General features: G+C 36.8%; 3 protein-coding genes across 3 annotated transcripts in view; all 3 read left to right on the top strand.

Moving 5' to 3' along the window:
* sez6l (seizure related 6 homolog (mouse)-like) overlaps positions 1–9750 on the top strand; it is a 49758-nt gene extending 40008 nt beyond the window's left edge. Inside the window, exons 9-17 of the mRNA XM_065262523.1 lie at positions 1670–1808; positions 1999–2195; positions 4908–5102; positions 5202–5393; positions 5486–5680; positions 6655–6690; positions 6957–7071; positions 8694–8799; positions 9041–9750. Of these exons, the coding sequence (XP_065118595.1) occupies positions 1670–1808; positions 1999–2195; positions 4908–5102; positions 5202–5393; positions 5486–5680; positions 6655–6690; positions 6957–7071; positions 8694–8799; positions 9041–9070 (1205 nt within the window). The 3' untranslated portion in view covers positions 9071–9750. The remainder of the gene's footprint in view (positions 1–1669; positions 1809–1998; positions 2196–4907; positions 5103–5201; positions 5394–5485; positions 5681–6654; positions 6691–6956; positions 7072–8693; positions 8800–9040) is intronic.
* A 6104-nt stretch (positions 9751–15854) lies between these two features.
* Positions 15855–22181, top strand: tpst2 (tyrosylprotein sulfotransferase 2). The gene is made up of 6 exons (XM_065262551.2): positions 15855–16154; positions 16438–16938; positions 20401–20718; positions 20802–21000; positions 21081–21131; positions 21510–22181. The coding sequence occupies exons 2-6, from the start codon at positions 16442–16444 to the stop codon at positions 21540–21542; spliced, it is 1098 nt and encodes a 365-aa protein (XP_065118623.1). The 5' UTR covers positions 15855–16154; positions 16438–16441; the 3' UTR covers positions 21543–22181.
* A 249-nt stretch (positions 22182–22430) lies between these two features.
* Positions 22431–25740, top strand: ubc (ubiquitin C). The gene is made up of 2 exons (XM_065262537.1): positions 22431–22575; positions 23581–25740. Exon 2 carries the CDS (start codon positions 23588–23590, stop codon positions 25643–25645), a length of 2058 nt encoding a protein of 685 aa, XP_065118609.1. The 5' UTR covers positions 22431–22575; positions 23581–23587; the 3' UTR covers positions 25646–25740.
* The last annotated feature ends 906 nt before the right edge of the window (positions 25741–26646 follow it).

The following is a 26646-nucleotide window of genomic DNA, read 5'->3' as shown; positions in this document are numbered from 1 at the left end:
TTGATCTTTGCTGGTTTGAGCTGGAATTAGCTTTTTTTGCTGGTCTCACAGTCTGATTTTAGCTGGTTTAACAGGCTGGTTTTAGAGAGGTTTTGGACACTTTTTTTAGCTGGTAAAGCTTGCTAAGACCTGCAACCTAAGACCAGATTGACCAGGATGGAAGCTTGGGTAAGCTGGTTGGCTGGTCTTTGCCGGTTTGAGATAGATATAACTGGTTTAAGCTGGTCTCCCAGTCTGATTTTGCTGGTTTTGCAGGCTGGTTTTAGAGGGGTTTTGGACATTTTTTTTAGCTGGTCAAGCTAGCTAAGACCCGCAAACTAAGACCAGATTGACCAGGATGGAAGCTTGGGTAAGCTGGTTGGCTGGTCTTTGCTGGTTTGAGATGGAAGTAGTTGGTTTTAGCTAGTCTCACAGTCTGGTTTTAGCAGGTTTAATAGGCTGGCTTTAGAGGGGCTTTGGTCACTTTTTTAGCTGTCAAGCTGGTTAAGACCTACCAACTAAGACCAGATTGACCAGGATGGAAGCTTGGGTAAGCTGGTTGGTTGATCTTTGCTGGTTTGAGATGGAAGTAGCTCGTTTTAGCTTGTTTCACAGTCTGATTTTGCAGGCTGGTTTTAGAGGAACCAACTTTTTAGGTGGTCAAGCTGGCTAAGACCCACCAACTAAGACCAGGTTGACCAGGCTACAAACTTGGTTAAGCTGGTTGGCTGATCTTTGCTGGTTTGAGATGGAAGTAGCTCTTTCTTGCTGGTCTCACAGTCTTGTTTTAGCTGGTTTAACAGGCTGGCTTAAGAGGGGCTTCGGCCACTGTTTTAGCCTTTAAGCTGGTTAAGACCCACCAACTAAGACCAGGTTGACCAGGCTACAAACTTGGTTAAGCTGGTTGGCTGATCTTTGCTGGTTTGAGATGGAAGTAGCTCTTTCTTGCTGGTCTCACAGTCTTGTTTTAGCTGGTTTAACAGGCTGGCTTAAGAGGGGCTTCGGCCACTGTTTTAGCCTTTAAGCTGGTTAAGACCCACCAACTAAGACTAGGTTGACCAGACTGAAAGCTTGGGCAAGTTGGTTGGCTGGTTTTTGCTGGTTTGAGATGGAAGTAGCTGGTTTTAGCTTGTACCACAGTCTGATTTAACAGGCTGGCTTCAGAGGGGCTTTGGCCACTTTTGTAGCTGGTCAAGCTGGCCAAGACCTACCAACTAAGACCAGGTTGACCAGGGCTAGAATCTTGGGTAAGCTGGTTGGCTGGTCTTTGCTGGTTGGAGATGGAAGTTGCTGGTTTTAGCTGGTGTAGCAGGGGTTTTAAGTGTATTTTGGCCACTTATACCAAGTTGAGATACCAGGTAAAACCAGCCTAAGCTCTCCCAGCATGGTTGTTTTAACAGGGTAAGTTTATTTCCAGCATATTGCTTCATTTAAATAAATAACTATGAGTATAAGCAATATTGACAGTGATGTTTTTCCTGGCGAATGCTCTTGATGAATTCATCTCTAAATCATGAAAAAACAAAAGCTACTTACATGTGAACAGATGCAATTCATTTGCATTAGCCTAATAGATACAAGGCATCTAATGAAGTGAAATGCAATAATAACAGGATTCATATTTAGACATGACAAACCATTTATTTGTGAGAGGAAAATCCATTTAAAAATGAATCTCATCTCTCTGCAGCTCTCTGTGGTGGCGACCTGTCGGGCCCCAGCGGCGTTATTCTGTCTCCGAACTGGCCCGAGTGGTACGGCGAGGGTGAAGACTGCAGCTGGAGGATTCACGTCGGCGAGGACAAACGCGTCCTGCTCGACGTGCAGCTGTAAGTTAATCTGTGCTGAGAACAGCAGCAAGGTCTGCCGGTCTGGTGGTTGACGCGTCAAACCGCTAATTGGAATAAAGCCTGCAGAAATGCTGAATGCGGTGACTCACCCGAGCACTTGAATGACTCGTTCGTTTTCTCATCTGCTCCCACGCAAACCCTTTCGCTCTTTCTCTCTTTTTCTCATTAGCTTGAACCTGAGCGACAGTGATATGTTAACTATTCTGGATGGGGACGAGGTCACAACACGTATTCTGGGCCAGTTCGTAGGAGGCACCAGCCCGTTTAAGATGTCCTCCTCGACTCCTGACCTCACCGTCACTTTCCATTCAGACCCAGCCGGTCTGGTGTTCGGAAAGGGCGAGGGCTTCATCATCAACTACATAGGTAAGGGCACTCAAGCCCAATGCAACAATTGGGGCGATTCTCGATCCCAATAGACACGTTTTACTTCCATCGTCTCTTTATCTTTTAAAGAAACACTTTATATTCAAACCTTTACTTTAGTTTAAACATTATGGAGAGCTTTAGTCCAAGTCTTTCTTTTTAAATTACCTCGACCGATCCATTATGTTCTCAAGCCCTCGACTTGCATTTCAATCAATCTTTTCTTTCACAGGCGCAAGTATTTTCAGATCTTGAAATTTCTCTTCTTCTCCTACTATGCTGGCTGCCCTTGTTCACTCACATTTACTTTCTTTCTCCCACACACACATTATACACACAATCTCCACTGATAGCTTAAACTAAAGAGACACACAGATAGTCTTTTATGTGAATATAATGGTAGTCGATGCAGTTCCCTGATGAATAAAGGTCACTGATGCTCAATGAATTCACAGTAGTGAGCAAACCGTAAATCGAATGCACATGGAAACGAAAGAAAACTTAATTAGCTCGGTGATTAATTCTCATTCATTTAGATTAACATTTATGCGATGATTTAACAACTTTCTTACTTAGTGTTTTTTGTCTCAAGATGCATTTTCTTGAGGAGCAAAATGACCTACACTGCAAAAAACGATTTTCAAGAAAACATTTTCTTAGTATTTTGTCTTGTTTTCAGTAAAATATCAGAAAATTCTTAAATGAAGATGCTTTTTCTTGATGAGCAAAACGACCCAGGAAAATAAGTCTAGTTTTTAGACCAAAAATATCAAATTTAAGTGATTTTGTGCATAAAATAAGCAAAAAATCTGCCAATGGGGTAAGCAAATTTTTCTTGAGTTTTCTTGAATGTAGTGTTTAAGAAAAATGTTCAAGATTTTTTTGCTTACCCCATTGGCAGAAATCTTTGCTTGTTTTATGCACAAAATCACTTACATTTGATATTTTTGGTCTAAAAACTAGACTTAATTCTTTCTTACTTATTATTTTTGTCTTGTTTTAAGCAAAATTCTTAAATCAGCATGCATTTTCTTGATGAGCCAATGACCTAAAAAATAGGTCTAGATTTTAGACCAAAAATATAAAATTTAAGTGAATTTGTGCATAAAACAAAGCTTAAAAAAATCTGCCAATGGGGTACGAAAAAGAACTTTTTCCTTAAACAATTTGGCAGATTTGTTTGCTTGTTTTATGTACAAATTCACTTAAATTTGATATACTTGGTCTAAAATCTAGACTTATTTTTTAGGTAATTTTGCTTATCAAGAATTGCATCTTGATTTAAGAATGTTTAGATATCTGTACTAAAAACAAGACCAAAATACTAAGTAAGAAAGTCATTTTTTAAAGTGCACTGCAAAAAATGATTTCCAATAAAAAAAATCTTAGTATTTTTGTCTTGTTTTCAGTAGAAATATCTAAAAATTCTTAAATTAAGATGCTTTATCTTCATGAGCAAAATGTCCCAAGAAAATAAGTCTAGTTTAAAGACCAAAAATATCAAATTTAAGTGATTTTGTGCCTAAAACAAACAAAAAAATGTGCCAATGGGGCTAAGCAAATTTTTCTAGAATTGAAGAAGATTTTTTTGCTTGTTTTATGCACAAAATCACTGAAATTTGATATTTTTGATCTAAAAACTAGACTTATTTTCTGGATCGTTTTGATCATCAAGAAAAAACATCTTAATTTAAGAATTTTTAGATATTTTTACTAAAAACAAGACAAACATTTTATCAGTACACTGCAAAAAATGACTTTCTTACTTAGTATTTTTGTCTAGTTTTCAGTAGAAATATATAAAAATTCTTAAATTAAGATGCATTCGTAATAATCAAACTGACCTAAGACAAAAATAAACAATTTAAGTGAATTTATGCTTAAAACAAGCAAAATATTATCTGCCAATGTGCTAAGAATTTTTTTCATGAATTAGGTGTTTAAATAAAAAGGAAACTTATTTCAAGATATTTTTTCTTACCCCATTTGCAGATGTTTTGCTTGTATTAACACAAAATCACTTAAATAGACTTACTGTATTATCTTAGGTAATTTTGCTCATGAAGAAAATGCATCTTTATAATTTTATAATTTTTACATACTGAAAACACTAGTTAAGAAAGTCATTTCTTTGCATGCATTATATCAGTATGTGTATTCCCTGGGTTTGAACCCATGATTTTTTGAACTGCTAACACAATACCAATTAAGCTACGGGAACATTTTCTACATGAATGTGTGCCGAGTGCTCCGAATAATTAGCCTGCTGGAAAACTGTTTTGAATCCCTGATGCCATTTATGTAAAAATAAAAAAAATTTGCCAACTACAGGGCGCTTAGCGCTGACACATTGAGCCGTCACGCCTGTGTGGGCGACACAAGCTAAAGTCTGTCTGATTTTATAATCCCAAGAGGCCAAAAATAAAATTCGACTAGATTTTTATACTGTCTGAATAAAATGCCTAAATATTTATTCATGCATTACTACTGTATGCGGTTGTTAGGGCATTTCTTGCTGGGTGCTTGCTATCTTTGTATATCACGTTTACCAACACACATTGTTCCTAAGCAGCATTTTTGAAGAATAGTACCTTACAAATCCCCACATGATTTAAAGTAACTATCGTGGATGTAGCACAAACAGTGCTGGATGAGTTATGTGTCTGGGTTCCTTACAGCATTTTGTTAACACAGATACTTGATTTTTTTCAGAGGTGTCACGCAATGACTCTTGTCCGGACCTGCCCGAGATCCAGAACGGATGGAAGACCACATCTCACGCTGCGCTGGTGCGAGGTGCCCGCATCACGTACCAGTGCGACCCGGGCTATGACCTGGTGGGCAGTGAAACGCTAACCTGTCAGGTGGACCTCAGCTGGAACACCCAGCCTCCCTTTTGTGAGAAGAGTGAGTCAAGCACTGCTGGCAGGATTGCTAATAAGAGTCCAGGGAATTTTATTTTAAGCTAATTCAAATGTCAACCCTCGGTCTCCCTTGTCTCGTTAGTTATGTACTGCACAGACCCGGGTCACGTGGAACATTCCACACGAACGCTGTCTGATCCCAAACTGCTTGTTGGCACCACCATCCAATACAGCTGCATTCCCGGATTCGTCCTGCAGGGCGGCGCCACACTCACTTGCTACGGCCGTGAGCCTGGAACTCCCGTGTGGACGTCTCGTTTGCCGCATTGTGTTTGTGAGTTTGCACAAACGTTTTTGTAGGTGTGATCCACTATCATTATCTTCTCATTTAAAACTTATGCCTGTATTGTATCTCTTTGTATTTAGCGGAGGAGTCTGTGTCCTGTGAAAATCCAGGACTTCCTGACAATGGCTACCAGATTTTGTCTAAAAGACTTTATCTGCCCGGAGAGTCTCTAACATTCATGTGCTACCAAGGCTATGAGCTAATTGGTGAGATGGCGATCAAGTGCATTCTGGGAAATCCCTCTTTTTGGAGTGGGCCATTACCACTTTGTAAAGGTAAGATTTAGAAAACATTTGCATTGCATATAATCACCGTTAACTACATTGTGCTCTTTAGTTTACATTAACCTTGCAAACTGCATACAAACATATACATAAAGTTAATGTTAGGTAGAGTATGTAAACATTTCAATAGAATAATCAGGTTTTAAATCTAGGGCTGCATAACGATTTTATTTGGAGAATAAAAGTTTTTGTTTACATTATGTATGTGTGTATTGTGTATAATAATTATGTGTATAAAATACGCAGATGCACACAGATATATTTAAGAAATAATTAAATGTGTATATACATTTTTATATTTATATATAATTTATATTGTATATAAATATGATGCTTAATATATACACATATTTTTTCTTACAATTGTACATGCATGTGTGTGGATTATTATATATACGTTATATATAAATTATTATATACAGTACACAAACATATATATGATGTAAACAAAAACTTTTATTCTGAAAGCGATTAGTTGTGATTAATTGTTATACAGCCCTAATATTAATAATCATTTTGTCTTGTCGAAAAGTTATAAAAAAATATGTGATTATCTTTTTAGGGGCAGTAATAGGGCTACAATACGATACTGAAACGATATCGACAAAATGTGATATTCAATAACTTGCCTATTAATACTACTTTATATGCAATGTTTTAAGGTCATAAAATCTATTTGAAATGTATTTAAATATTTTTAAAAAACTGAAAATAATTTAACAAACATACAAAAAAAATTCTTCTTTCTGATGCCAGTTTATTTGCCAAAATGTTAACAATAAATCACCTATTAAAGTATTCAAATAATTACTTGCAAACTATTGCAATATGCACATCTGTGATATTTTCGAAATATTGTAGACGGTACTAATATAGAAAACTGAATGCAGTTTTGCCTTATTAATTTTTATTGCATTATATATCGGAAAATATGTTATACATTAAAACGTGTTTTTATTTATCAGGCACTCATGAATGCTCTGGCAATCATGCATTAGAAGGTAAGTTTTATTATTTAATTCGATCAATGCATAGTAAAGTAGCTTAAACTTGATTTGCAAGTCAATTCAACCTACTGTTTTAAGTTTTGACCTGTGATAAGTTGACATAACTTATTTTTGAACTTTATTGAAATTGTTCAACCTAATTTGTTAATAACATAAAATATATCCTGCATGTTTTTACAGTGTATGGCATCACAAGCGCAATTGTTTACAATTGTTATAATGTAAAGCAATAATGTGTGTTATCCTTATATTCCATCTAGTGGCTAAGGCTGCGACCGATTCCTCTTTCGATGGAGGGAGCATGGCTCTAATCATATTTATACTGGTGCTGCTGGTATCTGTTTTAGTGGGAGGGGCCTACCTCTATGTCACAAGGTGAGTAATGTGATGCTGAACTAAAATGAAGCTGTCATGTAAATAATTTAGCTATTAAATTGAAACTGGAAGTGCTGCTTCCTCATAAGAAAACCAGACTACAGCATCAGTTGTGATTTTAAGTTTTAAAACGCCACCTACTGGTCATAATGTTAAATAGTACACATCCACATTACACAAGAGTCACTCCCCCAAGGGATCATGTAAGATTAGAGTAAATTAAAAAGTACAATGCAAAAAAATATTTTCAAGAAAAAAAAATCTTTGTATTTTTGTCTTGTTTTCAGTAAAAAATATCTAAAAATTCTAAAATTAAGATGCTTTTTCTTGATGAGCAAAATGAGCCAAGAAACTAAGTCTAGTTTTTAGACCAAACATATCAAATTTAAGTGAATTTGTGTATAAAACAAGCAAAATGGGGTAAGCAAATTTTTCTTGAATTGAGTGTTTAAGAAAAATTTTCAAGATTTTTTTGCCTACCCCATTGGCAGATATTTTTGCTTGTTTTATGCACAGAATCACTTAAATTTGATATTTTTGGTCTAAAAACTAGACTTATTTTCTTGGGTTGTTTTGCTCATCAAGAAAACAAATCTTAATTTAAGAATATTTAGATATTTTTACTGAAAACAGAAAAAAATACTAAGAAATCTTGAAAATCTTTTTTTGCAGGGCATATCTTATCTGTTCTTGCATGGCGCTAGCAATGCCAGGGTCATGGGTTTGATTCCCAGTTTACATACTACTAATAAACCAGTCATAAGTTGCACGGGTATATTTAAAGCATAGGCAACAATACATTGTATGGGTCAAAATTATTGAATATTTTATGCCAACAATCATTAGGATATTAAGTAAAGATCATGCTCCATGAAGATATTTTGTACTAGGGGTGCTTAACGATTAATCGCGATTAATTGATAGCAGAATAAAAGTTTTTGTTTACATCATATATATGTGTGAACTGTATATAATAACTTTGTATAAATAAATGCACACACATGCATGTATATATTTAAGAAATGTTTACATGTGTATATACATTTGTATATTTATTTATAATTTATATTATATATAAATATAAATACCTAATATATAAATATATTTTTTTCTTATAATTATACATGCATGTGTGCATATTTACATATACATAATTATTATACACAGTTCACACACATATATGATGTAAACAAAAACTTTTATTCTGCTATCGATTAATCACGATTAATCGTTAAGCACCCCTATTTTGTACATTTCCTACCGTAAATATATCAAAAATATATTTATCAGTAGTAATATGTGTTGGACTTTAAAGGTGATTTTCTCTATATTTTTATTTTTTGCATCCTTTAGATTCTAGATTTTCAAATAGTTGTATCTATCCCAAATATTGTCCTTTCCTAAAAAACGCCAATAGTGAGCTTATTTATTTAGCTTTCCAAGTAAACTTTGGATAAAAGCATTTGCCAAATGATGATGTAAATGTAAGTGTGTTAAAAGACCCTGATCGGCACAGATCTATTATTATAATAACATTTCAATATATGCTTTTTATTGACATGCACTAAAGGAAAAAAAACACATTTGTTTATGCTATACCAGATAATCTCTTCTCTTTCCAGGTGCAGATATCATTCGAACCTGAGACTGCCTCTCATGTATCCTCATCCTTACAGCCAAATCACAGTGGAAACTGAGTTTGACAACCCTCTTTATGAGACCGGAGGGGTGAGAGTCTCTTTCATAAAGTTATAAAATAATGAGCTAATGCTATTACTTGTCTAAGCAATCCCCGGGCGGACAATAAAATATCCAACAACCCATAGCAATGCCACAGGCAACCATCCACAACAACCTATAGCATCATAGTGCCGTTGAATTTTCCATTCATTTACTTTAAACTGTGTTATCGCATTGCAAGATGCTCCAGAGTAACTTTTAGGCCATCTTTGTTGACTTTCTTTTACAGGACACGAGAGAATACGAGGTGTCCATATGAAGAGGCCTACAGACACATCCTGTATTGCTTCAGCGCTTAGAGGAAGTGATGTAAATAGCTCCTGACAATTTCCACTTTCCCCGCCTCCCCAACCTCCAGAGAAACGTTCATCAGTCGATCGATCGAGAAAGGGTCGTGAATGGAGATTGTGTCAGGAGGGGCTGTGAAACAGGAAGTATCAGAAATTGGTTGGCCAGTAAAATTTACTGTGGTTTAACGGCACGTTTGCACTCGCAGCGGGAGGTTTTCATTGTAACGTTCAAAACGTGTGTACCGTATGTGTGAGCGTATATGTGTGATATGACAAAACGAGAGGAAACGGGCGATTTCGCACATTGTTCTCGCGCCGCAATGCCTTGACTTACGGGACCTGGAGTATGTGAAGCGATCTAAAGGGATTGTGGTGGCGCTGTCTGTGTCTTTCTGTGGCCCGTCCTGCCTGCTGTCATTTTTAAGTCTTTGTACTTAGAGCAGTTTGTAGTGCAGGATTAAAGTAGTATTTTTCCCTGCAAGTGATGTCACGGTACAGCAGAGAGAAAAGATGTATTTATTTTGAAGTATGTGTGAAATGTTCTCTGCTGGTTAATAAATACTTCATTTTGGAGATCAAGAAAAAAATGTAACAGATTTCTCTAAGGAAATGATTAAAAAAATAAATACATATAAATCTTTTTTTAATACTGATGTGTCTTGATTTCTTTTATTTTCAAAGGGTTCTAACAGAATTAAAACATATATGGACTGCTAATACTGATCTTACATCAGGCCTACACAATTGACTTCCATAGTATGGTTAACAAATACCATGGAAGTCAATGGGTAGCATCAGCTGTGTGCTTTCCTGTATGATTTTTAAACACAAAAGAAGATATTTTGATAAATGATGGTAAGCACACAGTTTATGGCACCCATTGACTTCCATAGTAGAAAAAACAAATACTATGGAAGTCAATGGGTACCATCAACTGTGTGCTTACCTGTTGAACACAAAAGAAGATATTTTGCTAAATTATGGTAAGCATACAGTTGACGATACCCATTGAGTTCCATAGTAGGAAAAAAATTAAATACTATGGAAGTCAATGGGTACCATCAACTATGTGCTTACCTTTATAAGATTCTTTCTTCTGTTAAATACAAAAAAGATATTTTGATAAATGATGGTAAGCACACAGTTTATGGTACCCGCTGACTTCCATAGTAGAAAAAACGAATAATATGGAAGTCAATGGGTAGCATCAGCTGTGTGCTTTCCTGTATGAAATTCAATCTTCTGTTAAATACAAAAAAAGATATTTTGATAAATGATGTTAAGCACATAGTTTACAATACCTATTTACTTCCATAGTAGGAAAAACGAATAATATGTACGTCAATGGGTACCATCAACTGTGTGCTCACCTGTATGAGTTTCGATATTATTTTAAACACAAAAGAAGACATTTTGATAAAAGATTGTAACTAAACAGTTGACGGTACCCATTGACATGCATAGGATAAACAAATACTATGGATGTCAATGGGTACCATCAACTATGTGCTTACCTGTATGAGATTCTTTTGTCTGTTAAATACAAAAAGATATTTTGATAAATGATGGTAAGCCCACTGTTGACGGCACCCATTGACTTCCATAGTAGGAAAAACTAATATCATGGAAGTCAATGGGTAACATCAACTGTGTGCTTTCTTGGATTATTTTTAAACTCAAAAGAAGACATTGTGATAAAAGATAGTAACCAAACAGTTGACTGTTACCATTGATTTCCATAGTAGGAAAAACAAATACTATGGAAGTCAATGGGTACCATAAACTGTGTGCTCACCTGTATGAGATTCTTTTGTCTGTTAAATACAAAAAGATATTTTGATAAATGATGGTAAGCCCACTGTTGACGGCACCCATTGACTTCCATAGTAGGAAAAACTAATACCATTGAAGTCAATGGGTACCATCAACTATCTGCTGAGCTGTATGAGATTAATTCGTCTGTTGAACAACACAAAAGAAGATATTTTGATAAAAGATAGAAACTAAACAGTTGACGGTACCCATTGACTTTCATAGTAGAAAAACGAATACTATGGAAGTCAATGGGTACCATCAACTTTGTTCTTACCTGTATGAGTTTCTTTCTTCTGTTGAACACAAAAGAAGATATTTTGATAAATGATGGTAAGCACACAGTTGACGGTACCCATTGACTTCCATGGTATTCGTTTTTCCTACTATGGAAGTCAATGGGTACCATCAACTGTGTGCTTACCTGTATGAGTTTCTATCTTCTTTTAAACACAAAAGAAGACATTTTGATAAAAGATTGTAACTAAACATTTGAAGGTACCCATTCACATGCATAGTAGGATAAACAAATACTATGGATGTCAATGGGTAACATAAACTGTGTGCTTACCTGTATGAGATTCTTTTGTCTGTTAAATACAAAAAGATATTTTGATAAATGATGGTAAGCCCACTGTTGACGGCACCCATTGACTTCCATAGTAGGAAAAACTAATATCATGGAAGTCAATGGGTAACATCAACTGTGTGCTTTCTTGGATTATTTTTAAACTCAAAAGAAGACATTGTGATAAAAGATAGTAACCAAACAGTTGACTGTTACCATTGATTTCCATAGTAGGAAAAACAAATACTATGGAAGTCAATGGGTACCATAAACTGTGTGCTTACCTGTATGAGATTCTTTTGTCTGTTAAATACAAAAAGATATTTTGATAAATGATGGTAAGCCCACTGTTGACGGCACCCATTGACTTCCATAGTAGGAAAAACTAATACCATTGAAGTCAATGGGTACCATCAACTATCTGCTGAGCTGTATGAGATTAATTCGTCTGTTGAACAACACAAAAGAAGATATTTTGATAAAAGATAGAAACTAAACAGTTGACGGTACCCATTGACTTTCATAGTAGAAAAACGAATACTATGGAAGTCAATGGGTACCATCAACTTTGTTCTTACCTGTATGAGTTTCTTTCTTCTGTTGAACACAAAAGAAGATATTTTGATAAATGATGGTAAGCACACAGTTGACGGTACCCATTGACTTCCATGGTATTCGTTTTTCCTACTATGGAGTAGTAGAAAAAACAAATACTATGGAAGTCAATGGGTACCATCAACTGTGTGCTTACCTATTGGACACAAAAGAATATATTTTTATAAATTATGGTAAGCATACAGTTGACGATACCCATTGAGTTCCATAGTAGGAAAAAAATTAAATACTATGGAAGTCAATGGGTACCATCAACTATGTGCTTACCTTTATAAGATTCTTTCTTCTGTTAAATACAAAAAAGATATTTTGATAAATGATGGTAAGCACACAGTTTATGGTACCCGCTGACTTCCATAGTAGAAAAAACGAATAATATGGAAGTCAATGGGTAGCATCAGCTGTGTGCTTTCCTGTATGAAATTCAATCTTCTGTTAAATACAAAAAAAGATATTTTGATAAATGATGTTAAGCACATAGTTTACAATACCTATTTACTTCCATAGTAGGAAAAACGAATAATATGTACGTCAATGGGTACCATCAACTGTGTGCTCACCTGTATGAGTTTCGATATTATTTTAAACACAAAAGAAGACATTTTGATAAAAGATTGTAACTAAACAGTTGACGGTACCCATTGACATGCATAGGATAAACAAATACTATGGATGTCAATGGGTACCATCAACTATGTGCTTACCTGTATGAGATTCTTTTGTCTGTTAAATACAAAAAGATATTTTGATAAATGATGGTAAGCCCACTGTTGACGGCACCCATTGACTTCCATAGTAGGAAAAACTAATATCATGGAAGTCAATGGGTAACATCAACTGTGTGCTTTCTTGGATTATTTTTAAACTCAAAAGAAGACATTGTGATAAAAGATAGTAACCAAACAGTTGACTGTTACCATTGATTTCCATAGTAGGAAAAACAAATACTATGGAAGTCAATGGGTACCATAAACTGTGTGCTCACCTGTATGAGATTCTTTTGTCTGTTAAATACAAAAAGATATTTTGATAAATGATGGTAAGCCCACTGTTGACGGCACCCATTGACTTCCATAGTAGGAAAAACTAATACCATTGAAGTCAATGGGTACCATCAACTATCTGCTGAGCTGTATGAGATTAATTCGTCTGTTGAACAACACAAAAGAAGATATTTTGATAAAAGATAGAAACTAAACAGTTGACGGTACCCATTGACTTTCATAGTAGAAAAACGAATACTATGGAAGTCAATGGGTACCATCAACTTTGTTCTTACCTGTATGAGTTTCTTTCTTCTGTTGAACACAAAAGAAGATATTTTGATAAATGATGGTAAGCACACAGTTGACGGTACCCATTGACTTCCATGGTATTCGTTTTTCCTACTATGGAAGTCAATGGGTACCATCAACTGTGTGCTTACCTGTATGAGTTTCTATCTTCTTTTAAACACAAAAGAAGACATTTTGATAAAAGATTGTAACTAAACATTTGAAGGTACCCATTCACATGCATAGTAGGATAAACAAATACTATGGATGTCAATGGGTAACATAAACTGTGTGCTTACCTGTATGAGATTCTTTTGTCTGTTAAATACAAAAAGATATTTTGATAAATGATGGTAAGCCCACTGTTGACGGCACCCATTGACTTCCATAGTAGGAAAAACTAATATCATGGAAGTCAATGGGTAACATCAACTGTGTGCTTTCTTGGATTATTTTTAAACTCAAAAGAAGACATTGTGATAAAAGATAGTAACCAAACAGTTGACTGTTACCATTGATTTCCATAGTAGGAAAAACAAATACTATGGAAGTCAATGGGTACCATAAACTGTGTGCTCACCTGTATGAGATTCTTTTGTCTGTTAAATACAAAAAGATATTTTGATAAATGATGGTAAGCCCACTGTTGACGGCACCCATTGACTTCCATAGTAGGAAAAACTAATACCATTGAAGTCAATGGGTACCATCAACTATCTGCTGAGCTGTATGAGATTAATTCGTCTGTTGAACAACACAAAAGAAGATATTTTGATAAAAGATAGAAACTAAACAGTTGACGGTACCCATTGACTTTCATAGTAGAAAAACGAATACTATGGAAGTCAATGGGTACCATCAACTTTGTTCTTACCTGTATGAGTTTCTTTCTTCTGTTGAACACAAAAGAAGATATTTTGATAAATGATGGTAAGCACACAGTTGACGGTACCCATTGACTTCCATGGTATTCGTTTTTCCTACTATGGAGTAGTAGAAAAAACAAATACTATGGAAGTCAATGGGTACCATCAACTGTGTGCTTACCTATTGGACACAAAAGAATATATTTTTATAAATTATGGTAAGCATACAGTTGACGATACCCATTGAGTTCCATAGTAGGAAAAACAAATACTATGGAAGTCAATGGGTACCATCAACTGTGTGCTTACCTGTATGAATTTCTTTCTTCTGTTGAACACAAAAGAAGATATTTTGATAAAGATAGTAACCAAACAGTTGACTGTTACCATTGACTTTCATAGTAGGAAAAACAAATACTATGGATTTCGATGGGTACCATCAACTATGTGCTTACCTGTATGAGATTCTTTCGTCTGTTAAATACAAAAAAAGATATTTTGATAAATGATGGTAAGCACACTGTTGACGGCACCCATTGACTTTCATAGTATAAAAAACGAATACTATGGATGTCAATGGGTACCATCAACTGTGTGCTTACATGCATGATTTTTAAATACAAAAGAAGATATTTTGATAAATGATGGTAAGTACATAGTTATCAGCACTCAGCACCCATTGACTTCCATAGTAGAAAAAACCAATAAAATGGAAGTCAATGGGTACCATCAACTGTGTGCTAACCTGTATGAGACTCTTTCTTCTGTTGACCACAAAAGAAGATATTTTGATAAACGATGGTAAGCACATATAGTTGAACACAAAATAAGGTATTTTCATAAAAGATACTAACTTAACAGTTGACGGCACCCATTGACTTCCATAGTAGGAAAAACAAATACTATGGAAGTCAATGGGTACCATCAACTGTGTGCTTACCTTCATAAGTTTCTTTCTTCTGTTGAACACAAAAGACGGTATTTTGATAAAAGAAGATAGTAACCAAACAGTTAAATGTTACCTTTGACTTCCATAGTAGGAAAAACAAATACTAAGGATGTCAATGGGTAACCCATATGAGTTTCTTTCTTCTGTTGAACACAAAAAAAGGTTATTTTGATAAATGATGGTAAGCACACAGTTGACGGCACCCATTGACTTTCATAGTATTTGTTTATCCTGCTATAGAAGCCAATGGGTACCATTAACTGTGTACTTACTATCAAAATATCGTTTGTGTTTAACAGAATAAAGAAACAACATCATTTTCATTTTTGGGTGAACTATCCCTTTATGTCTCCAGTGTCTCAGATGTTTATCATGTCAGAAAGCCTTCAGTAATCTCTAGGGTCATATATTTCAATAAGACATTTTTCATAACAAGACTAACTGGTTAGAGGTACACTATGTGATATGGAATGATATCCTAACATATCCGTTTCTAATAAATCTGACACCTTAAAGAGCCATAACCTTCCTTTTTCTGAGCTACAAATGAGCAACATCTGACATCTGATGCAACACATTTGCACTAACAGCCTCCCACTTGCGGTTCACTCGCACAAAAGTTGTGTTTTCAAAAGTGAAAGCATTTTTTTTATTCTCAGTCCACCCATTTCCTTTTATAGTTTGATTTTCGTTTGTAGATGACATTCTTTCACATTACTATCAGAAATGATTTTGCGTTTGCCAAGGAATCATTTAGCCGTGTACTTTGACTTCACAGGGTTATGTCAGAGATATGCAGGAAATACGATGTTGAGACCTTTGCATGTTTTGCAAATGAGAACATGTTGTGGTTGTTTCAGGGAAGATCTTAACATTCACTTCCTGTTCCTGAACTCTTCTGTCTTGACTAAATACTAACTTTGGAGTTCATGCATGCACCATGCAGTTTTCATTGGCTCTTGTATGAAGGTACATATGTTTGTTTTTTTAATGATGTAATTTTAATACTTGTGTGTTTATTCGTGTTTAGTTTCTCTTAGTTTATCAGTGTTTAATCAAACCTGTTTTTCAAGAATTTCAGTATGCTGTGTGACTTTTAAACAATGCTGTATGAGTCAATAATGAGTAATGAATCACAACAGAGTTTGGCTTCCTGTAACCTGCCAACACAACACATTAATCAAGTTTGATCACTTGTGTGTTCTTTAATTCATCATTGAAATTTACAGGCATTTTCTTTGCAATGTCTTAGAGTGATGCGACTGTCCGTCAGACGAGGGGCTTCACTCCTGTTTACCGTGTTTGGAGTTTTTGTATTAACTAGAACCCTCTACACTGTGCTAATATGCCACGAACCAGCTTCCAGAAGACGTCTGGTGTCTGTCCTGGTTAAAAACTTTAACCAAACAGAATACAGTTACAACCAGAACACTCCTATTGTGTTTGTGGGTGGGTTTCCTCGGTCTGGGACCACCCTGATGCGTGCCATGCTGGACGCCCACCCTGACATCCGCTGCGGGGAAGAGACGCGGGTGATCCCCAGACTGCTGTCTTTGCGGCAGAGCTGGGGAAGGTCGAATGATGAGCGCCAGGCACTGGATGAAGAAGGGATCAGCCAGAAGATGCTGGACGATGCCACCATGGCTTTCATACTGGAGATCATTGCACGTCACGGAGAACCTGCACCGTTGCTGTGCAATAAAGACCCCTTTACACTGAAGAGTGCTGTTTATCTGTCACACATTTTTCCCAAGTAAGAGACCTCATCAGTGTTATGTTAATTAATCCAAGAGTCAAAATTTTTAAAAATGTTGGGTTATTTTCAACCCAGCGTTGGGACAAAAAGGGACGAGCCCGGCCCATGGGGTTGTAATTTAATCTATGTTGGGTTGTTTCAACCCATTGTTGGGTAATATATAAAAATTTTCTGGGTTAATTTAACCCAACGGCTGGGCTTGTCCCGGTTTGGCCCAACGATGGGTCGAAAATAACCCAGCATTTTTAAAGTTCAAGTTGAAGTTGTTTTTTTACTGTAGTAACCTCCTAAAACGTCTGCATACATGCATGACATTAGTTTGCTGACTTGTATAAAATAGCGACACGATCATTTTTTTCACAAAATTACACTTTCCAATGTATAAATCGGACTGGGTAGTGAAAAGCAGACTGGTGGTACTGAACACGTATAAATACTAAAGTTAGGTAGATGACAAAAGTGTGCAGAGGTTCAATCCCAAAAAAAGGTGGGTACTTTAATGGTGGTTCTCAAAATGGGGGGCGGACCCACTTTGCAGGGCGTGAGATTGTGCCAGGGGGACCCAGTTTAATAACATTATAAAATACATTAATTCATCATATATTGTGTGCAAAATATGGCTATGAACCAACAGAATTGAATTGTATAATATAATATGGATTGTTTAATTCAGATTTTAAGTTTGAGATTGTTTCATGTCATGGATTTTCTTTGGAGGGGGGCTGCGTAGATAAGTTTAAGAAGCACTACTTTAATGAAACTATGAAATAACTAAAATACTTTACTATTACTGCACAATATGTCCAAACAAATGTCCTGACTGACACTGTATACATAGTAAAATCAATTCAAATGTTTCCACTATTAGAAAAAAATGTTTTATAAGCAACTACCACTCAGATGTTTACTTAGTATTTTTGTTTTGTTTTCAGTAAAAATATCTTAACATTCTTAAATTAATATGTATTTTCTTAATGAGCAAAATGAACTAGGCAAAGAAAATTTATTTAAAATTTGTGCTTAAATAAGCAACAACAAAAAAATCTGCCAATGGAATAAGAATTTTTTATTGAATTGTTTATAAAAAAAAGTTAACTTATTTCAAGAAAAAAAGTTCTTACCCCATTGGCAGATTTTTTTGCTTGTTTTATTCACAAAAATCACTTAAATGTGATATTTTTGGTCTAAAAACTAGACTTATTTTCTTGGGTCGTTTTGCTCATTAAGAAAAAGCATCTTACTTTAAAAAAATTGATATTTTTACTGGAAACAAACAAAAATACTAAGAATTTTTTTCTTGAGAATAATTTTTTGCAGTGTGCCAATGGGGTGAAAAAAAAATCTTGAAATAAGATTTCTTTTTCTTAAACACTTAATTCAATACATTTTCTCACCCCATTGGCAGATATTTTAAGTCAAATTCACTTAAATTGTATATTTTTTGTCTAAAAACTAGACTTATTTTCTTAGGTCATTTTGCTTATCAAGAAAATGTATCTTGATTTAAGAATTTTTAGATATTTCTACTGAAAACAAGACAAAAATACTAGGTTAGAAAGTCATTTTTTGCAGTGTAAATCTTACTGCTAAAACATTACACTCTCAGAAAAAAGAACAAAAGCTGTCACTGGGGCAGCACCCTTTCAAATAAAGTATACCTTCATACCTAAAAAGTAAAAATTAGCAATTTAAAGGAAACCATTGGTATCAAATGTATACATGTATCTACCTAAATAATACATCAGGACCTTTTTTAAAAGGCCCAGTGAAGTGCCATGGACTCTGCAACATTATTTGATGTTGAACATAACTATCGAGAAAACCCTCCCCCTTTTTATTGTCTAATAATAAAATATTCCTAGACAAATAACATCAAACTAGCGAGGGACGTGACAATAGCCAATAGCGTTTTATTTATGGCACAGTCCAGTAAAGATGTACTGTAACAAAATGTAGGGGGCAGGATGCTTCAACATCTAAGGAGCATTTGATTGGGCAGGAAATTTGTCATAAATGTCATAAAAATTCTAGTTTTTTTTAGCACATGTGCCAACTGTAGGTTTTGAATGCTTATATCTTCTGTATGACAATTTTGTCAGTGTGTTGGACCATACTACCAGTTTACTTTAATTCTTAAGCCTAACGTATTTATACTAAAAGGAATAAAGTTTAAAGGGATAGTTCGGCCAAAAATGATATTAAACCCTTGATTTACTCACCCCCAAGCCGTCCGAGTTGCATATGTCCATCGTTTTTCAGACAAACACATTTTCGGATATTTTAGAAAATATTTTAGATCTTTCTGTTGATTAAATGTAATGTTACGGGGTCCACCACCTTCAAGTCCAAAAAAAGTGCGTCCATCCTTCACAAATTAAATCCAAACGGCTCCAGGATGATAAACAAAGGTCTTTTGAGGGTAATCCGTGCGGTGTTGTTGTAGAAATATCCATATTTAAAACTTTATTAACGAAAATAAATACCTTCCGGTAGCGCCGCCATCTTAGACTCCTCTGTATTCAGGAGAGAGTATTAGCGTAGTGTACGCACTTTTCTTAGTGACGTATGACAAATTCGGAGGGCGGGGGCACAGAGCAGCAGCAGAGAAACCTCCATACACTGCGTAAGCTCTCATCCTGAATGCGGACGCGACTAAGATGGCGGCGCTACCGGAAGGTATTTATTTTCGTTAATAAAGTTTTAAATATGGATATTTCTACAACAACACCGCGCGGATTACCCTCAGAAGACCTTTGTTTATCATCCTGGAGCCGTTTGGATTTAATTTGTGAAGGATGGACGCACTTTTGACTTGAAGGTCGTGGACTCTGGGTGGACCCGGTAACATTCAATTTAATCAACTTAAAGATCTAAAACATTTTCTTAAATATTCGAAAATGTGTTTGTCTGAAAAACGATGGACATATGCAACTCGGACAGCTTGGGGGTGAGTAAATCATGGGTTTAATATCATTTTTGGCCGAACTATCCCTTTAATTTTAATTTCATGGGGACTTTAAGGGTAGTGATAGGCCGGTGTAATGCAGTGGCCGGTATATTGCCCGATATTTTTATTATTTATTTATTTATTTTAAATTATCGTCCGATACATAACTTTCTGTTTCTTATATTTGTTGTTCATAATGAAAAGACACTTAGATATAAAGCCAAAGTCTGAAAGACAGTGAAATGATCAATCAAATTACCATTTGCTTTCCCAATCTCGCTATTGAGAACCCCCCCCCAAAAAAAACCCAGATCTGTCAACCACTAGTACCGTCCCACTGATAGCTTTTGTACAATTTTTATCTAAGAGCGTGGCATTTTTACCATATATATATATTGAATAAATGTCTCTTATTTGCTCACTTTTCTTTATACCTTGACATCACAAATCACGTTTGTCATGATCTGCTTGATTCGACTGTCTCTTTCACGTTCGTTTCTATCATTTTTCAGCTCTAAATTTGTACTGATGCTGAGAGACGGTCGTGCATCGGTGCATTCTGTGATCTCCAGGCGAGTCACTATCGGTGGCTTTAACCTGTCCAGCTACAGGGACTGTTTGTCGAAATGGAACAGCGCAGTAGAAGCGATGTTCTCCCAGTGCTTGGCTGTCGGCAGGAATCGGTGCATGACGGTACGGTACGAGGATCTGGTGCTGCAGCCACGCGCTACCATGCGGAACATTCTGCGTTTCCTGAATATGCGGTGGTATGAAGGGGTGCTTCACCACGAGGAGGCCATTGGGAAACCAGGAGGGGTGTCACTGTCTAAGTTGGGCTAAATTATATTTATTATATCTTTAATATAATGTTTTGGGTATAGTATTTATTCTCACTATTCTGCTTTGTTTCAAGAACCGAACGTTCTACGGATCAGGTGATTAAACCCGTTAACCTGGAGGCTCTCACGCGCTGGGTGGGCCATATCCCAGGAGATGTCCAGGAAGACATGGAGAACATTGCACCAATCCTCCGCAGGTTGGGTTACAACCCCAATGCCAATCCTCCAGATTACGGTCAACCAGAACCTGAAGTGATCAACAACACAGAAAGGGTATATAGATAAACACATGTGATGAGTGACCTGTGATGTCATCTCAGTTGTCATTTATTTATGTTCTTTGTGTTTCACAGGTTTTGAGAGGAGACTTTAAAACTCCTGCAAGCTTGAAAAGATGGGCACAAGTGAGTGCATGCTTTTTAGCTCTAAAAAATACAGCATCCACCCAAAATATATGGACATTTAAGCCATGCAAAAAAAGATCTGAATTTACGGCATTAGATAATTCAGTAGTTGGCTAAACACACACAGAAAATGTTTGTTTAAATTACAAAACAATAGATATATTCAGAGTTTTGTTGCAGTCCATGGATGGGTCAAATATGAATAACCCAGCAAAGGTTTACTAAATGATATTATGACCTAAGTGTCCAAATATTTGGGATGGTCCGACTCCGTACAGACATGTGTGTTGCTTTTTTTGTCTTTTTAAGAGTTACCATATCTTAAAACCATTTTGAGAACAAATCAATTAAATGTTTTATTTCTCTTTTGTTTGACAGATACCTCAAAGACTCCAAGGTGGCAGAAACTGAATAGATTGCAATATTTGTCCTCCTTGGCTTTGAATAACCTCACCGGACAACTCTGAAACAGACATCTGTAAAGAATAACAGTATTATGCATTAGATGTGGTGCAACATGGGTCATGATGGTTAAATGTGTAGCTTAAATGCACTGTAAGTTGCTTTGGATAAAACTTAAGCATCTACCAAATGCATGTGTAAATCTAAATGAGCCAAAATGTTATAATGCAATAAACTGCAGTCACATGAAATGTAAATGTTTTGTGAAAGACATGTGCGTGTCATATACCATTTTAAATGACTTGAAAAGTAAATCTGCATTTTGCAGGTTAATTATTCTTGGATATATTTATAATCCTACTATTTTCTGCTGTACTCATGTTAGATAATGTTTATTTTTTCTGTAAAGGACATTTATTCATTTACTGACATTGGACTTCCTGAACACTGCAGTGTTGTTTTGAGGAAATGTGAAAACAAACTGTGACGTTGAGCTTGGTGACGCGCTGTTGCTATGTGAGCTCGTGCATTTGCCTGACATAGTTATTAAATTCAGTCATTTATTTCAGTGCCAAAACGTTTCTGAGTCCTCAAAAGTGTATTATTTCAATCAATGATGAATTAATAAAAGACATTGTTATTTTTAAAGATTGTTTTTGTGTCATTAAATATTTGAAGTAAAAGCATTACAACACTGCCGACCCTGTGCAGTACAGAACATCAAATCACTCCGCCAATGCTCCAACCCCCACACAACACCGAAAAAACGGTATAAATTTATTTTCACGGAAATGTATATAACGTGTGTTGGTTGGTTGATTAGCAAAACACATTTGTTTTTGTTTACCGTTAAAGAAAAGCGTACATAACGCGGATGGGTTCGATCGCAGCTGTTTAAATAGTGCACAGGGTGTAGCGGCGGAAGGATACAGCGCTTTCAATATAAATAGCAGTGCCTTTTGTTTTGAGCTGTTAGATTCGCCGCTGTGACAAGAGAAGAGAAGCTTTAACGTTGTGCTCATCCAGAAAGGAACATTTGTTTGTAAGTATGAAGTAAAATGTCCAAAATGACGCCAAATGTGTTGTTGTTTAAAAGCGAAAGCCTTTTTCCACGAAGTCAACTGCTTTGTTGGAAGATTATACAAGTTACATTGTTTTCGCGCTACCGTGTTAGCTTCGTTGGCTAACCGGCCTGATGGGTTTTAGTAACTAACGTTACATTTGCTGTATTTAGTTTCATATTTTTTTCGTAAGTCGCGTTAATATGTCGATAGTATTTTTCAGTTTCGGTGTAGCTGTTATGTCAAGTAATCTGGCGGACGATATTACCGCGAAACAGGACGGAAATGCTGCCATATTTCATTATTATCTTTATTTAACGTTTGTCAAGCGTCGACAGTTAAAATTATTTCTCGAATTATCCTTCGCTGACATACGAGCTATTTTAATAATGTTTCCTTATATCAAGACTGTTCACTGCCTTTTTATGTGTGTTAATACGTCGCCATTTTGTTTAGTATCGCCCATTTTTGTTACACCCTGAGTCATGGTTGAGTCAGCAGGAATGGTTTACTCACCTGTCACGTGAGTGTAGGAAAAAGAAAAGTGTCTTTGTAGTCAAGAACGTTCAAGAAAACTTCAAAAGGCTTGTGTTCATTTTAAATGTTCATTATATTAAATCTAAATTTTTACCTTGACTATATAAAACATCAAAAATTTTGAGGATTAGATTTTAATTATTGATTTTTAATCTTTGACTTGCTCACAATATTAAACCTATCCAGATTATATTTTACAAATTGTTTTTTACATTAGTAAGTCAGTGGTAGAGCATTGCTAAAGGTCATGGGTTCAAACCCAAGGAACATGCACACATACTGATAAAATGTATACCTTGTTATGCACTTTGGATAAAAGCCTCTGCCAAATGCATGAATGTAATATAAATGTTTAATGTAGAAAACGGTAAATTACTGTTTTTCATGGGTATTTTGGTACTTTTGTTGAATTTAACTTTAACGTTTCACAAACATTTCTTGTTTTCCAGTGTAAAGATGCAGATCTTTGTAAAGACCCTGACCGGCAAGACCATCACCCTTGAGGTTGAGCCCAGTGACACCATTGAAAATGTCAAGGCTAAGATCCAAGATAAGGAGGGCATCCCACCTGACCAACAGAGGTTGATCTTTGCCGGCAAGCAGCTGGAAGATGGACGCACCCTGTCCGACTACAACATCCAGAAGGAGTCCACCCTCCACTTGGTGCTCCGCCTTAGAGGTGGTATGCAGATCTTTGTGAAGACCCTGACTGGCAAGACCATCACTTTGGAGGTGGAGCCCAGTGACACCATTGAGAACGTCAAGGCTAAGATCCAGGACAAAGAGGGCATTCCCCCAGACCAGCAGAGGTTGATCTTTGCCGGCAAGCAACTGGAAGATGGACGCACACTGTCTGACTACAACATCCAAAAAGAGTCAACCCTCCATCTTGTCCTGCGTCTGCGAGGTGGTATGCAGATCTTCGTCAAGACCCTGACCGGGAAGACCATCACCCTTGAGGTTGAGCCAAGTGACACCATTGAGAACGTCAAGGCTAAGATCCAGGACAAAGAAGGTATTCCCCCAGACCAGCAGCGTCTGATCTTTGCCGGCAAGCAGCTGGAAGATGGTCGTACTCTGTCCGACTACAACATCCAAAAAGAGTCCACCCTCCATCTTGTCCTGCGTCTGAGAGGTGGTATGCAGATCTTCGTCAAGACCCTGACCGGTAAGACCATCACTCTTGAGGTTGAGCCCAGTGACACCATTGAGAACGTCAAAGCTAAGATTCAAGATAAGGAGGGCATCCCACCTGACCAGCAGCGTCTGATCTTTGCTGGCAAGCAGCTGGAAGATGGACGCACCCTGTCCGACTACAACATCCAAAAAGAGTCCACCCTGCACTTGGTGCTCCGCCTCAGAGGTGGTATGCAGATCTTCGTCAAGACCTTGACCGGCAAGACCATCACTCTTGAAGTGGAGCCCAGTGACACCATCGAGAACGTCAAAGCTAAAATCCAAGATAAGGAGGGCATCCCACCTGACCAGCAGCGTCTGATCTTTGCCGGCAAGCAGCTGGAAGATGGTCGTACTTTGTCCGACTACAACATCCAAAAAGAGTCAACCCTCCATCTTGTCCTGCGTCTGCGAGGTGGTATGCAGATCTTCGTCAAGACCTTGACCGGCAAGACCATCACTCTTGAAGTGGAGCCCAGTGACACCATCGAGAACGTCAAAGCTAAAATCCAAGATAAGGAGGGCATCCCACCTGACCAGCAGCGTCTGATCTTTGCCGGCAAGCAGCTGGAAGATGGACGCACCCTGTCCGACTACAACATCCAAAAAGAGTCAACCCTCCATCTTGTCTTGCGTCTGAGAGGTGGTATGCAGATCTTTGTCAAGACCCTGACTGGCAAGACCATCACTCTTGAGGTTGAGCCCAGTGACACCATTGAGAACGTCAAAGCTAAAATCCAAGATAAGGAGGGCATCCCACCTGACCAGCAGCGTCTGATCTTTGCCGGCAAGCAGCTGGAAGATGGTCGTACTTTGTCTGACTACAACATCCAAAAAGAGTCAACCCTCCATCTTGTCTTGCGTCTGAGAGGTGGTATGCAGATCTTTGTCAAGACCCTGACTGGCAAGACCATCACTCTTGAGGTTGAGCCCAGTGACACCATCGAGAACGTCAAGGCTAAGATCCAGGACAAAGAAGGTATTCCCCCAGACCAGCAGCGTCTTATCTTTGCCGGCAAGCAGCTGGAAGATGGTCGCACTCTGTCCGACTACAACATCCAAAAAGAGTCCACTCTCCATCTTGTCCTGCGTCTGAGAGGTGGTATGCAGATCTTTGTCAAGACCCTGACTGGCAAGACCATCACTTTGGAAGTGGAGCCCAGTGACACCATTGAGAACGTCAAAGCTAAAATCCAAGATAAGGAGGGCATCCCACCTGACCAGCAGCGTCTGATCTTTGCCGGCAAGCAGCTGGAAGATGGTCGTACTCTGTCCGACTACAACATCCAGAAGGAGTCCACCTTGCATCTTGTCCTGCGTCTTCGTGGCGGCAACTAATCTGCACTTAATGTTTAAATCCTTAAATTGGTCAAGACCAAATTTCCCTGTATTCCCTGTTCTTATTGATCATTCAATAAAGTTCTAGCATTCCACATTTGCTGTCTGACTTGTCTCTAAAGATTAATTTAAGAAATTGGTGGTAATATTTGAAATGATAGATTATTTGTAGAATAGTGTTGTTCATATTAACTGTGAAAATGTGAGGGAGTTTTGAAAAATGTAGTTAACTTGAACACCAAAATTAGCATGCAACATAAATCTTGAAGTTGTCTTTTCATTAACTCGTCATTTCACATTTCTATAACTAAGTGGTTTTGGTTTTGCTGTTGTATAGTCTATATGTGACTGAAGTTATAGGATCAGCCACTAGATGTCAACATTGTTCAGGGAAATTGAATCTTACCATGAATAGTGTACTTGTCTAAATTATGGGTCGCCAACCCTGTTCCTGAAGGGCACCTGTCCTGCAGATTTTAATTCCAACCCCAATTAAACGCACCGTAACCTGCCAAACAAGTTTTTCAGGGTTAACTTAAAATTATTTTAGTTGTAATTTTTAGACTATCTGAAGCTAATAATTGGTTGATCATGCAAATATTTCCTGTTGCATAAAAATATGTGAAAGACAAATCGGAATAAATATCAATTCTTTTAACTTTGTTTGCCATCCTCAATCCTCTTTTGGATTGATTGATAAGACTGTAAGATACTTTCTACCCAAAATGATAAGTGCTGCAATAACTGTGGCGCTTTAAGTATTGTGCAACTTAAAGTATATACAAATCAACCTTTGTGTTAGCAGTCAAGATGACAATCCCACCACCACTACTGTGCCTAGCGTATTCAAATAGTCACATATTAAAACTTATTTGCATTTGTTCTGTTTGTTTAAGAAAAACACAAGCCTTTAGGTAAAGCACATTAAGTCTTTACTAAGGAAATCCAGTGTTTAGCTCTGTCACAGCTATAAAGACATCATACAAACAAAAGTATTCAGA

The sequence above is a fragment of the Paramisgurnus dabryanus genome, chromosome 10 (assembly GCF_030506205.2).
Source record: "Paramisgurnus dabryanus chromosome 10, PD_genome_1.1, whole genome shotgun sequence".
Classification (NCBI taxonomy): Eukaryota; Metazoa; Chordata; class Actinopteri; order Cypriniformes; family Cobitidae; genus Paramisgurnus; species Paramisgurnus dabryanus.
Note: the sequence above shows the minus strand (reverse complement) of the source record. Positions and strands in the feature narration are given on the sequence as shown.